General features: G+C 47.7%; 5 protein-coding genes across 5 annotated transcripts; 3 read left to right on the top strand and 2 right to left on the bottom strand.

Annotated features, from left to right (window-relative positions):
• Window positions 1-524: 524 nt before the first annotated feature.
• Window positions 525-3,714, top strand: FOBCDRAFT_138248 (uncharacterized protein; the record flags this gene model as incomplete). The annotated part of the gene is made up of 6 exons (XM_059607993.1): window positions 525-1,658; window positions 1,707-2,174; window positions 2,233-2,373; window positions 2,430-2,963; window positions 3,009-3,377; window positions 3,475-3,714. 6 exons carry the CDS (start codon window positions 525-527, stop codon window positions 3,712-3,714), a joined length of 2,886 nt encoding a protein of 961 aa, XP_059465083.1.
• A 97-nt stretch (window positions 3,715-3,811) lies between these two features.
• Window positions 3,812-5,560, bottom strand: FOBCDRAFT_294246 (general substrate transporter; the record flags this gene model as incomplete). Its single annotated transcript, XM_031187306.3, has 3 exons — window positions 3,812-3,973; window positions 4,023-4,079; window positions 4,127-5,560. The coding sequence occupies 3 exons, from the start codon at window positions 5,558-5,560 to the stop codon at window positions 3,845-3,847; spliced, it is 1,620 nt and encodes a 539-aa protein (XP_031038441.2). The 3' UTR covers window positions 3,812-3,844.
• Window positions 5,561-6,026: 466 nt separating this feature from the next.
• FOBCDRAFT_261606 (glycoside hydrolase superfamily) lies at window positions 6,027-7,632 on the top strand. The gene is made up of 4 exons (XM_031187305.3): window positions 6,027-6,317; window positions 6,364-6,671; window positions 6,717-7,084; window positions 7,131-7,632. Exons 1-4 carry the CDS (start codon window positions 6,048-6,050, stop codon window positions 7,559-7,561), a joined length of 1,377 nt encoding a protein of 458 aa, XP_031038440.2. The 5' UTR covers window positions 6,027-6,047; the 3' UTR covers window positions 7,562-7,632.
• Window positions 7,633-7,929: 297 nt separating this feature from the next.
• On the bottom strand, window positions 7,930-8,963 carry FOBCDRAFT_225080 (ClpP/crotonase-like domain-containing protein). Its single transcript, XM_031187304.3, has one exon. The coding sequence runs from the start codon at window positions 8,831-8,833 to the stop codon at window positions 7,988-7,990; it is 846 nt and encodes a 281-aa protein (XP_031038439.2). The 5' UTR covers window positions 8,834-8,963; the 3' UTR covers window positions 7,930-7,987.
• A 2,091-nt stretch (window positions 8,964-11,054) lies between these two features.
• Window positions 11,055-12,147, top strand: FOBCDRAFT_202656 (kinase-like domain-containing protein; the record flags this gene model as incomplete). The annotated part of the gene is made up of 4 exons (XM_054704950.2): window positions 11,055-11,322; window positions 11,380-11,681; window positions 11,737-11,902; window positions 11,963-12,147. The coding sequence occupies 4 exons, from the start codon at window positions 11,055-11,057 to the stop codon at window positions 12,145-12,147; spliced, it is 921 nt and encodes a 306-aa protein (XP_054560925.2).
• Between the last annotated feature and the right edge of the window lie 343 nt (window positions 12,148-12,490).

The raw sequence follows: 12,490 nt of genomic DNA on the forward strand, positions 1-12,490 counted from the left end.
TCTCATAGTTTAGACATTGTACTACAATACTTGATGCCAAAGAAAGAAAACCCTATTTTGTGACTTTTGCCCTTTAGAGAGGTATATAATGCTGCTTCCAGTCTCGAGGTAACTCATTGCTGCCCGCTCTTCGACTCTGACAACAAGGTCTATCACTAGTCGCTATTAATCCGACAACATCGCTACATCTCGCTTCAAGCTACGAAAGATTTAACTCCATCGATCAATAGCGAGAATGTGTCTCAGATGCGCTCTCTGCGGAATTTGCACCCCCTCCCCTCAGCATCACGAAGAACAAGAACAGGTTTGGTATCGCAAGATCTTCGCAGGTAACAAAATCCCGTCGGTAGCCGAATCCCCATTGACCTTCTACAGTCCAGCGTGAAAACGACCAGTCGCAGTTCTCACTCACGCCTATCGGTTACGTTGAAGATGGGTCATTGGAATTGGAACCACATCCAAGAATTCGTCCGACTACAGGATTCATCGTTCATCAAACATGTTGGCAGATATTCCAAGACCAGATGTTCCTGAAGTCGGGGCGACGCTACGAAACAGAAGAGCTCTCCAAGGTTCTTTCTGACTTCATTCAAAGTATGCCTAGACATGGCGGCGGCTGGAAGTGGATATCATACCTTTGTGCCGAGAATGAACAAGCGCTGGCTCAGGCAACGGATAGAGAAGGCCCCCCTGAAGGTTGGGCTTTTTTGAAAGCCGATCCTGGCAGAATAGTGACCTATCCGAATTTTCGTCGCTTTCTAGACGGAGGCACTTATGGCACTAATCATACAGGAACATCATCGGACTGTTTCTCCAAGCTGTCTACTGAGTTAAATCATTGTATGATTGGTTTTCTTGATACCGCGTCTTTTTGCAACCTGAGGCTTTCATCAACAACCATTGCGAATCTAACCAAGCCTACCGACTTACCTCAGACATTCTGGGCTAGCCGTTTCTCTCGCGATCACGAAATGAATTTCTTTCCAGTGGATCACAATAGAACAGAGACATGGCGGGATCTGTACTTCGACCTGAAGCATTCTCTGCATGACAACTCTTCAACAGGACACATGCGCCATCGGCAACAGATCTGGAACGGCTTAGAAAATATCACCCACTGTATGATCTCTATGCTTCGCCAGCGGCCGCGCTTGGAGAAGACAGCTCGTTGTAGACAGAAACTGGTTTCCTTGGGATATGAGATGACCCAGAAGACACAGGGACTTAAAGGGGTGCCATGTTCGAGCCCTTCAAAGGGTGTTCAAGTCAGAGGCTCGCGGTATCTGAACCTGCGACTTGGCGGCTTGGGTAATGAGGAGGTGAGAATCTCGGTGTCCAGAGTGTATCTCGATAAGAGGGATTACATATGCGGATTTCGGGCAAGAAAACTAGACGGAGCTGAGAACTTTCGTATTGGCTTGATTCAGCCTGACGCGGAAACACATTTCAGCCTCAGATCATCGGATCAAGTCATAGCTGTTCATGTGGCGAGTACCTTTGGTGGTTTAGTTGGTCTTGCTTTTCGGATCAAGGATGAGCTTGGTGGGGTATCGTGGAAGCTCATGGGTAAAATTGACAAACCTGACGATTGTGTTGGCATCAAAATGCTAAAGCCGCAAAATGGCCCCTACATAAGTGGACTGCTACTTGGGCTTGACGTATGTTTTATCTGAACTTTACTAATGGAGTAACTAACGAGTTGCCAGGCTTGTAAGGTCGTTTCTGTCCAGCTGGTCGAGAAGCTAGGCGACGTCCCTACCGTCCACACGCCAATAACTTCCGAACAACTTGTATGGAACCCTGCAGCTCCTCAACCCGACGTGGCGACTGTACAACCTCCCACCGTCGATGCAGCCTCATCACAGCCAGCCTTCATCTTGAACATGGACTTTGGCGGCCCAAGTGGTTCACTTCTTCCACTCCTGAACCGGATTGCCGTATTTGTTGATAGTAGCGTTACTTTCAGTATCAGAGGCCTAGGCTTCTACTACACTGACGGAACAGAACGGGAGTTTGGCATTCGCGAAATCTGCAATGATTCAAGAGAACGATTCGTGGCCATTGAACAGTCTCTGTCTATCAATGGACCGGCCGGTGAGAGAATTACTGGTGTTGGGTTCCAAACCGTTCGTTTTCACCGGGAGCATGCTGTGCTTTTTGCATACTCCCTCATGGTACGTAGCAGAAATCATTCCGGAATTGATGTCAGCTGATGATCTGTGTGCAATGCAGATAACTACCAGCTTTGGACGACGTTTGAAGGCGACTAATAAGGGTATGCCCTGGGAACATCCTGAAGATGGCTCGTCTGAGTGGCATGACCTTGTTTCACCTTACGGAAAGACTATAACTGGGTTTCTGGCACATGCTTATGTGAGTAGCCCCTTTTTTTATCTTGAGCTTCGAGATACTGACTTGTATCTGCCAAGATGAGTACATCGTTGTGCACCGTAGAATCCTTCGGATTGGCACATCTCGATGGTGACTCGTTTCGGCTTGATTCGCCTCCAACTACGTTCAACTACGGCCAAGAGGAAGCTCGGACGCGGATAGATCCTTACTCTGATTGGTCGATGGACCGATTCCCATCGTCAACTGTACGCCTCAACGGCGTCAAGCGCGTAGGGATCTCTCGCGGAAGAACAGGGCGTAACCGACTGCCACATCACGTGTCTGGTTTCTGCTTCGAATTCTGGGACGGGAGATCGCCGGTCTATATTGGGCAGTGGTTCCACGAGATTGACCATCTTGACCTTGATGAAGGTGATAGGATAACGGGTCTCACTTTCTGGGAGGAAGTAGAGATTGAGGATGATGGTTCCACCAACCATTTTGGAAATAAAAGGTTCACTGGAGTCCGGATTGAAAAGTCTGGTGCTGAACCAAACGCTGTTGAAGTACACCCTGGGTTACATGGCGATATGATCGAAGCACGTCATGTGGAGAATCACTTTGAGAGATTAGTAAGTCATAAATGATGATTTAAGACGCAAGACTAATCACTCCAGGATGGCTTTGTCTGGTCGCTGTACCTTAACGGTGACAGTTTTGAGGCTAGGACGAAACCTACAGAGTTGGCTCAAGGTGATCTGTGCAGAGAGTTTAATGAACATCAAATAATATCCGCAGATTGCAACAGGCTCTTCTGGAGATTACAAGATAAAGAAGGAAGCTGGACGAGTGTTTCTCAGATAACAGCCTTCTTCAATCCTCTATACCAACGGCTCTGCGGTATGGAGTTTATGTACAGAGATGGCCAGCTGAAGCGCGCTGGCTATACCAAGGGAGCCAAAGCAACCCTTACCCTTGATCGAGATGAAGAGGTTACAAGTGCAACTTGGAGACCTAGGAGAGAATACGGTAGTGACGAGCTTTCTGTAAGTGTGTTGAAACTTCCCGGAGTAACCTAGCTAACGAGCAAAGTTTCATATGGGACCTAGAAGAACAGTGCTAATGTCCTGCAATGAAACGAAGGTGGACGAGGAGGAGCATGTCTTGGATAGTAAGAACCAATGTCAGGTTTGCAAGAGCTTTTGGCATAGGTGTGAAGCGCGGGAGAGAAGAATGCCCCAGGGCGTGATGGAGTGTGTCGGGGTGTTTCTGGAAATCCAAAGAGATTTTAAACCCAAGGCCGTTTGTCACGTCTTTGGGCTGGCTTATGTGAAGATATCAGATGAGTTGAGGACCTCATGGAATGGTCAAGACGCTGTGTAAGAGGACAATAGATATTTCTCCCCGGGATCATAGGCGTCTAGGGACCAATGGATAGATGGATTTGAGATTCTGACTATCAATCTGAACACCAAGTATAAACACACAATGTCCTGCATTGTTGGTACCGGTATCAAACCTCAGTTTCCTTGATGATACGCCCCTCAGAGTCATCAGCGTACGCATCAACCTTGGTATCAGCAAACTTCCTAGCTGCAGTCTTGTTGGCGAAAAGAATGTCAATCTCCTCGAACGTCCGCCCCTTTACGATGTTAGCACTCCGTTAGCCAGAGATGACGGGAAAGACATACCTTTGTTTCGGGAAGGCGGAAGTAGGCCCAAGTGAAGGTCAACAGAGAAAGTCCAGCCTAAATGATGTCAGAGAGGAAGAGAACGTGAGTATTTCGAGACTCACCCAGAAGTAGCCGACTTTGCCCTTCCAGTTGCCCTCAGTAGGATTGATCATGTAAGGACCATAAGTGCCGTTGAGAATCTGCGAGATGTAGTAGGCAATGCGAGCAAGACAGATACTCTTACTGCGAACACTGACAGCTGGTATCTCACCAATGATGGCATAGCAAACAGGTCCGATGGTAGCGTAGAACACAATCTCCCAAATTAGAACAACGCTAGCCTGGCCAAAACTGACAGCTTGAGTCTGGGGAACGCTGGCGAGAATACCGATGATAAGCATAAGGACTGTGCAGATGCCACAGGCCCAGACATATAAGGCTCGTCTGCCGATGCGGTAGATGAGAAACCAGGAGATGATGACGCCCACGGAAGCAAGGCCGAGTGCCCCCGTTGCGAACTTGAAGGAGTTGCTTGGGTCGACGCCTGCTTGGACGAAGAAGTAGGTAGGTGTACCACCGATGCCAACGCCAGTTGTATTCTGCGCGACGAATACAAGGCAAACAATCTCAGTGCGCCGAAGATTGATGCCCTTGAAGCAATCGAGGTAGCTAGAGCCCTTGGTATGTTCACTCTCGATCTTGTTGGTGTGAACAATCATGGCAAGCTGCTTGTCCAAATCCTCATCAGTCTTGCTGCTCTTTGCCGAGATACGCCTCAGAACGCCCTTCGCTTCATCGAGGCGATTCTTCTTGGCGAGCCAATACGGCGATTCAGGCGTGAACCAGAGAACGATAATGAGAGGAATAGGCCAAATCCACTGTATAGCGAAGGGCAGACGGTATGCCCATTGTGTTGAGTTCTCGGAAAAGCTGAATAAGACGCCGGCGGCGAGGAGTTGGCCGAGAGCCCAGCAGAGACAAACGTAATTGGCGAGATAGCCCCGAAGAGCCATAGGACAAATCTCTGAAGCGTAAGCAGGAGCCATCGTTGCGAAAACACCCCAAGGTAAACCGCAGAGGATAGATCCAGCAAGAAGCATAGGAAGATCATGCGCAAAGAAAGTAATGAAAATAAATCCCGTAACAGCAACAAGAGACGCCACAAGGGTACGACGATATCCGAACCGCTCCGTAAGCCACCCATTAGCAAAAGCCCCAATGATAGTCCCGACTGCAGTTCCATTCCCAAGGCCAGCCTGCCACGGTCCGGAAATCTGATAGCCGAGTTTATCGCCGTACCAATCACCATACGCTTTCTGAAAAGCCGGTTGGGCCATGAGATTGCCGATGAGGACAATGTCATAGCCTTCCATAATGATGGACGATGATAGGAGGAATGACCATGCTATGGCGCCCGGGTAAGCCTTTATAGCTTGCCAGAGGGACATGTTGCGGTCGATGGAGGCGCCTTGTTCGCCTTGGACGTGGCTCCATTCTTTTTGAGAGGTGACATCTTGTTCGATGTGGTCGATGCTTTGTTTCTCGTGGAGAGACATTGCAGTAATGATGGTGATGGTGATGGAGGGAATTGAAGGATCGTCGGGTGTTTAAGTATTGGATTCTTCACATTGTGCCAAGATCGTCACCCCATGGGGAAGGGGAAGGAGATTAGGTTTGATGATCTTGCGGGGAATTGACAGTACTTTGCGGTCCAATTGGAGGCTATCTCCCACCGGAGAAGAGACGGAGGGGTAGGTCACTAATCGCAACATCACGAGTCAAGACGCTCCAGCGAAAGGAAAATGACTTTTGAATGGGGACTAGCATTCCAAGGCTTTAGCTGATGGATCACAATAATTGGCGTTTCTCTCAAAATCGTATGAGAATAACTCTAAATTTTCTGTATCGCTGAGTCGCGACAATTTTCGCATCCCACCGGAGTTCCCATTAAAGGCTTAGTCTCAGTTGCTCCATGGGTATATACCTCAGCGCTCAACACTTCGACTCACACGAGCAAGCAAACACGCAGAGAATATCGGCAAAATGCCGGAAGAGTACATGTCCATGCTGAAAAGCCTGCCATCAGAGGTAGACAAGGTCAAAGAACCCGTTGTTGGAGTAGCAACGGTAGACGTGACCCTTCAAACAGGGCCGCCTCGTCATCTGGCATCTGGTATCTTGTACGGAATACCAGATAGACCAGATCAGATACCTGATCACTTTTACAAAGACCTTGGGTTCAATTATGGTCGAGGTGGTGGATCTCAATTACCCGGAACCAAAGGCTACGCCGTCAGTCTCGAAGACTACAAGGTACACTACATCCGAGCATCATTGGTGTACGTATTAACATTATTAGGCTCGCTTTGCTTCAGCGTTGAGTAACTACAATACTACTCGAAAACACGGCGGCGAGTTCATTTATTTGCTCCCTGCTGCTTGGGGTGCTGATGGCGGACAGTCGGAAAACTTTGCGTACCCTGGAGACAACGATGATTGGACGAGTTGGGATGTGTTTCTCGAACGGACGCTTGATGATGTGAAGAAGTCTGATATGATTGAGGGGCTCGTTATAGATATTTGGAATGAACCGGATTTGAGCTTCTTTTGGAATAGATCGATGGAGCAGTGGTTGGAACTCTGGACTCGTTCGTTCAAGAAGATTCGGTATGTTGTTCCATAGATACTTGGACCGTTCTAATATGTTCACAGAGAGGCGCTTCCATCCGTTCGGATTACTGGCCCCAGTATGTCCGCCATCCCCTCAACGTCCCATGAATGGTGGTCAGCCTTCCTGCCTCGCTGCAAAGATAGCCTACCCGATCAATGGTCCTGGCACATGGAGGGCGGCGACGAAGCAGTCACCATGGCGAGATCAATGGCCTCATTCCATGATCTGTTGTCCAAGCACGACATTCCTCTCGATAAGGCTCAAGATGTGAACATCAATGAATATGCTGTTTATGGAGAACAAGTCCCGTCTGCGGGAGCATGGTGGATCGCTGGTCTTGAGCGAGAGAATGCACATGGCCTTAGAGGGAATTGGGCTATCGCTGGAGCGTTGCATGACTTTATGGCTGGTAAGTCTGTCGAAGATCGTCGTGGTTCAAATACTGATGATAGTAGGTCTCTTGAGTAAGCCCAACGGCAGTGGTGGTAGCTACGCCATCGAGGGGGAAGGATACTGGCCAACGGCTGAGTTTCAGGTCTACCGGTATTACGCCTCAAGCATGAAGGGACAACGTCTGAGGACCACCGCGAGTTCAGATGGGTTGTTCGATGCTTATGCGACTGTTGAGGGGGACGTTGTGCGGATACTAGCGGGTACGCGCTCGAGACCAGGGAATTGGACGATTGATGTAGTTGGCCTGACAGATGATACACGAGTCAAGGTCAAGACACTGGCATTTCGAGTTGTTGATGGGGATAGGTTCAAGCGTGTTGATAGACCGCATGATCTGGAGGAGAGGGAAGAGGTTGTGAAGGAGGGGAAGTTGAAGTTGAGGATGAAGCATCAAGATCCTACGACGGCTTTTGCGTTCGAGTTGAGTGTCTGAGATGGAAAAGTAGAATACTTAGAATATCGTACTTACATCCCAAGCCTATATGAGTCATGGTGATGGGTTCATGTTTAACAGAGCAAAGATTGCATGGTGATATCACTAGTATCAAGAAGATTGATCTACTGACAGGCTGGAGGACTAATGCCGGGCAAGTCAGATTTTGACGTCTTGACACTGCGTTATTGGGTTTATGGTGATGGCAAGCTGCGGGATACCGACGGCGGTGTCCTGGCAATCGGAGCATATGAACAGATATACAGGTTTGATTTGTTTCTTCATCTGGGTATTGCGCTTATTCACGCTACCTCTGCCACAACAGCGACTGAATCACACTGTTAACCGGAAGACGGAGACACGTCAAGTAGACGTTTACAACTGCAAAATTCATTTCGAAAGCTTTGTTGAGGGTAGTACAGGCTCCTAAAACTTTGCTGTCTCAAAAACGCCGTGTCTTCCAGCTCCACTGCTAAAGGTCGCCGCGCCCTTCACACTCTCCGTAGTGATGACCTTGACACCATTCTCAAACTCATTCCTCAACGCATCCTGAAACGACGTTGCGTTATAAACAGAGTAATAGCAATTAGCTCTATCCACATTCATACACTCCTGCGGAAACGTGAGAAGCTGCTTCGCCATCTTGGTCGCCTCCACCAAAGCCTGACCCTTGGGCACGACACGATTCGCCAGTCCAAACTGCAACGCCTCCTGCGCCGAGACAGGCCTTCCAGTTAGGATCATATCCATCGCTCGGCCGAGGCCAATGATGGCCTGTAGCCGAACAGTACCGCCGTCGATGAGGGGAACGCCAAATCTTCGGCAAAATACACCGAAAACAGCATCTTCCTCGGCAATGCGCATGTCGCCTATGAGCGAGAGCTCCAAACCTCCAGCGACAGCGTAGCCCGCTACAGCACTGATGACTGGCTTCTTTACCTGCATTCTTGAAGGGCCAATGGGGCCGATGTTGCGGTCCTCGACTTTATGGCTCGGGTCGATGATTGGGCCGAGATAGTTGTCTGTTCCCTGCGCGGGATTCCATTTGGCGACTTCGTGGAGATCGAAGCCTGCGCAGAAAGTACCGTGTGCGCCGTAGATAATGCAGACTTTTTGCGTGGCGTCGTTCTCAAATGCCAGAACCGCGTCGGTAAGCTTTCTTGCAGTAGGACCGTCAATGGCATTCTTGCGGTGAGGGCGTGAAAGAGTGATGGTTGTGATTCCATCGGAAGTCTGGGAGACTTGAACTGCTTGAGGCTCGGTATCAGACATGTTTGTTGAGATGAGAGAGTTTTATAAGTGTTCAAATAATGACAGAGAGAACAGTCTGTTCAAAGAGCCTCTTATACCCCAGAGTCGGCAGGATCGGATCATAAACCCGTTATAACCGATGCTCAGTTACGTTCTACTTATTATTAATCACGAGGAATATGTATATTGAAGGGCGTGACGCATGAAGTGATTGGAGGTCTCCCCAGCTTTGACCTCTGAAAAGGATATTTCGAGTTTAGCGCTATCTGATATCCTCGGCAATGAACTTGTCTTCACCTTCATGAGGCAAAGGTGAAAAGCGTGAGTATACGCAACACTAAACGTCATTTTATTTTTGAGATATTTCCTCATCAGGTCAATTAAGCTTTTAAGTAAAAATTAATCGCTTTCTTCAACATAAAATTCATACGTCTCTGCGCCGCCTGGTCAATCAGAGGGTATCGGGCATTCTTTAATCCGATGTCGCGGCTGTCAGTATAACCGAATCCAACCGTCCCCTAACTCACAACGCGATGAACACCAATACAGTCAAAGATCCGGTTCCTGCAACCATGGAGTCAAGAGAAATTAATTCTGGCCTTCTTATGCAGCTCCTCACTTTATTCCTTTACAAACTTAATAAAATACCATATCTCCGCCGCCTACAACATCTAAGGCATATCCTCTTAGCCTCACCAAAGCTCTATATCAAAGCCACTGCCTTCATAACACTAGCAGAAGCAAAGTCTATGCAATTTATTACGCAAATTATATTAATCATAGTCCTAAAAGTATACTATAGCTTCAAGCACAAGGGCCATATATATATTCTTATGGAAAGGACCTAAGGTCAAGACCTATCTTACAAGTAGATACAATAATCAGAAGAGTCTAAGGCGCAAATTCTCGCGTAACTAAAGGCTATGACTATACAGCTATGTAGTATTCTCCACTAGGTAGCATTAGTATCGCCAATGTTGACGGGAGTCCAATATTTAATCAACGTCTTCCTGACAAATCCTTCTAGGGTCCTTTTACAGCAATCTAGGAATTTCATCGGGAGTTATATTATAGTCTTAAGCTTGGGTATAGCAAAGAGGCCTTTCCGGGTCTAAGAGAGCTCATCGACTTTCATAACAGGCAGTAAGAGAACCCAGTCTTCATCCATATGACCTTAGCAGTCTTAATATTATGGCTGCTAGGGATATAGTGACTGGCATTATAGACTAGCAGTCGGCTAGATCATCCCGGCATATTAATCCACGTAATACATTCTAGCGGGATATAGTCGACGGGTTCCTTATACCTTCACCGCATAACCTGGAAATAGAAAGAATACATCGGTAGTGCTTTGGCGAATTCTAACTGGGCTATATCTACACAACTCTCCTATAATCACGATTATTCATCATACCGAGCCTCTATAGTACTAGTTATTTTCCTTCAAGCAGATTATATATCGATACTCTGCTAGTATCGAACTATCCTAGAACAGCCTGACCATCAAATCAATGCTGCAAGGCTTTCTACTTATCATATCATATAGCAGTATCACAGACAGTGGTCCAATCTAGTACTACAGTTCCCAGCGCCTCATGGTCATTCTTCAGGGCTGCCAGTGCCTCCTTGACCTATTTAACACAATTCCATCCCGGCCATTCCCCCCTCACAGGTATACTCCTCAAGATGGCTTCAAGCTTCGTCAAATTCTCAACTCTTGCAATTTAAATACAGACCAAGATCATAAAGATGGATTCCGCGCCGGTCTCCTGCTCGCTAAACTCCCAGACTGATTGCATACCGCGATAGATTCTTTGTTTGGTGTAGAGGCGCTTTCCGCGCATCTCGCCGTCTTCGGCTTCTGGCCCGACTAGGAGAGCCCAATAATGTCTGTTATCATCCGCTAGTCGAGGAACGGGCGGGAGTCTGTTGCTGGACTAACTTATCTTCTCCACCAGGCATCTTCACAGTAGCCCCGCGAGCATATAGTCCAACCAATATAAAGTCGATCTTTGTTAGATAGCATGTTGCATGCTACTTTTGATCCTTCTACTTCTATGACCGGTTCACGGACGATTATAATATTTCTTGTTCAATGGCATAGAAATGGAAGGTAGTGTCAATTCTGAACCGTGTTTGAGACCCGGTCGGATGGTAGAATCATGATGTGGAGAGCTCTCTGCTAATATGAATTAGTGGTCGTCTACATGTCGCTCTCAAGTTTTTCATAAATTCTCAGTCCATGGGCCAGCAGTTGGATAATGAACTCGAGATGTACAATCAGATCTCTGCCTCGTCAACAGAGCATCCTGGACGCAGTGCGGTGAGAGAACTGCTTGATTCGTTCGACCATCGTTGTCTGGTTCACTCGCCACTCTGGGAGAGTATCTGGACATTCCTGAACCGCAATCCAGTGGGAAGACTACCGCCAGTAGCCCTCGCTGTCACCCTGAGTCGACTCTTTCTAGCACTCGATTATTTCCATACGCAGTGCAAGGTCATACATACAGGTATTGGTCCACAGTCCTCACTGGAACTTGAAAACTTTCTTACCTGTTGATGTATAGATATCAAAGGAGACAATATCATGTTTGGTATTTATGACGACTCAGTATTCACGGCTTTCGAAGAGGAGGAGCTCAGTGATCCAACTCCACGAAAGGAGGTAGACGGCAGAACCATATACATATCACGAGAACTTCGAAAGCCCAAGGACTATGGCGCGCCAGTTCTATGCGACTTTGGCTCGGCTGTTCGTGGTGATGTAGAACATTGCGAAGACATCCAGCCAGACATTTACAGAGCTCCCGAGGTCATCCTTCAAGCCCCATGGTCGTATAAGGTGGACATATGGAACGCAGGATGCATGGTAAGCCACTCAGAGCATCGTTTGGTGCACTGAAACTGATTCTTTTCGGTACCAGATTTGGGATATTTTTGAAGGTCGGCATATGTTTACAGGGCATGACCCCGAGTTCCAGAAATACCGCAGCAGAGCACATCTCGCCGAGATTATCGCGCTCCTCGGTCAGCCTCCATCCGAAGTCCTTCAAGCCGGCAAAGCCAGCCATAAGTTCTTTACAGACACCGGTAAACTGCTTTGGCCGTCCATCATAAATACTTCCATTTACTAATCAGTGACCTCTCTAGGTGACTTCCGTAATGAGATTGACATTCCTGAAAGAGCTTCTCTTGCACAGCAGGAAATCAGTCTTGAAGGGGAGCGAAAAGAAATGTTTCTTGCCATGATGAACAGAATGCTTCAGTGGGATCCAGCCCAGAGATTGTCAGCGAAAGAGCTTGCTGAAGATCCGTGGATCATGGCGTATATGTAAGATAGCTAGGCACATGTTGATGGCAGGGAACCTTAATTGGCATCAACATACTTTTACCACCGACGGTCCGCTTGCTTCACAGACCCAATGTTCTTGTCAAAGTTTTAGGAAGGAACATATTGAAAGTTTTAGCATCGCTTTGAGCGCATGTGCTCTTTTAGAGTGTCCCCTTTGGGAGATGGCTTTATCGTCATGACTCGCCGATAATCCCTTCATACCACAGGATGACCCCGGCTCTGTCGTCCCTGATTTGATACTCTTTTTCTGGCACCAAAGCAAAGGTCATTCTCGCACCTCTGCACTCATCCTGGAATGAAATGTAAAGGCTACCTGCCAGTATCAC

The sequence above is a fragment of the Fusarium oxysporum genome, chromosome VI (assembly GCF_013085055.1).
Source record: "Fusarium oxysporum Fo47 chromosome VI, complete sequence".
Lineage (NCBI taxonomy): Eukaryota > Fungi > Ascomycota > Sordariomycetes > Hypocreales > Nectriaceae > Fusarium > Fusarium oxysporum.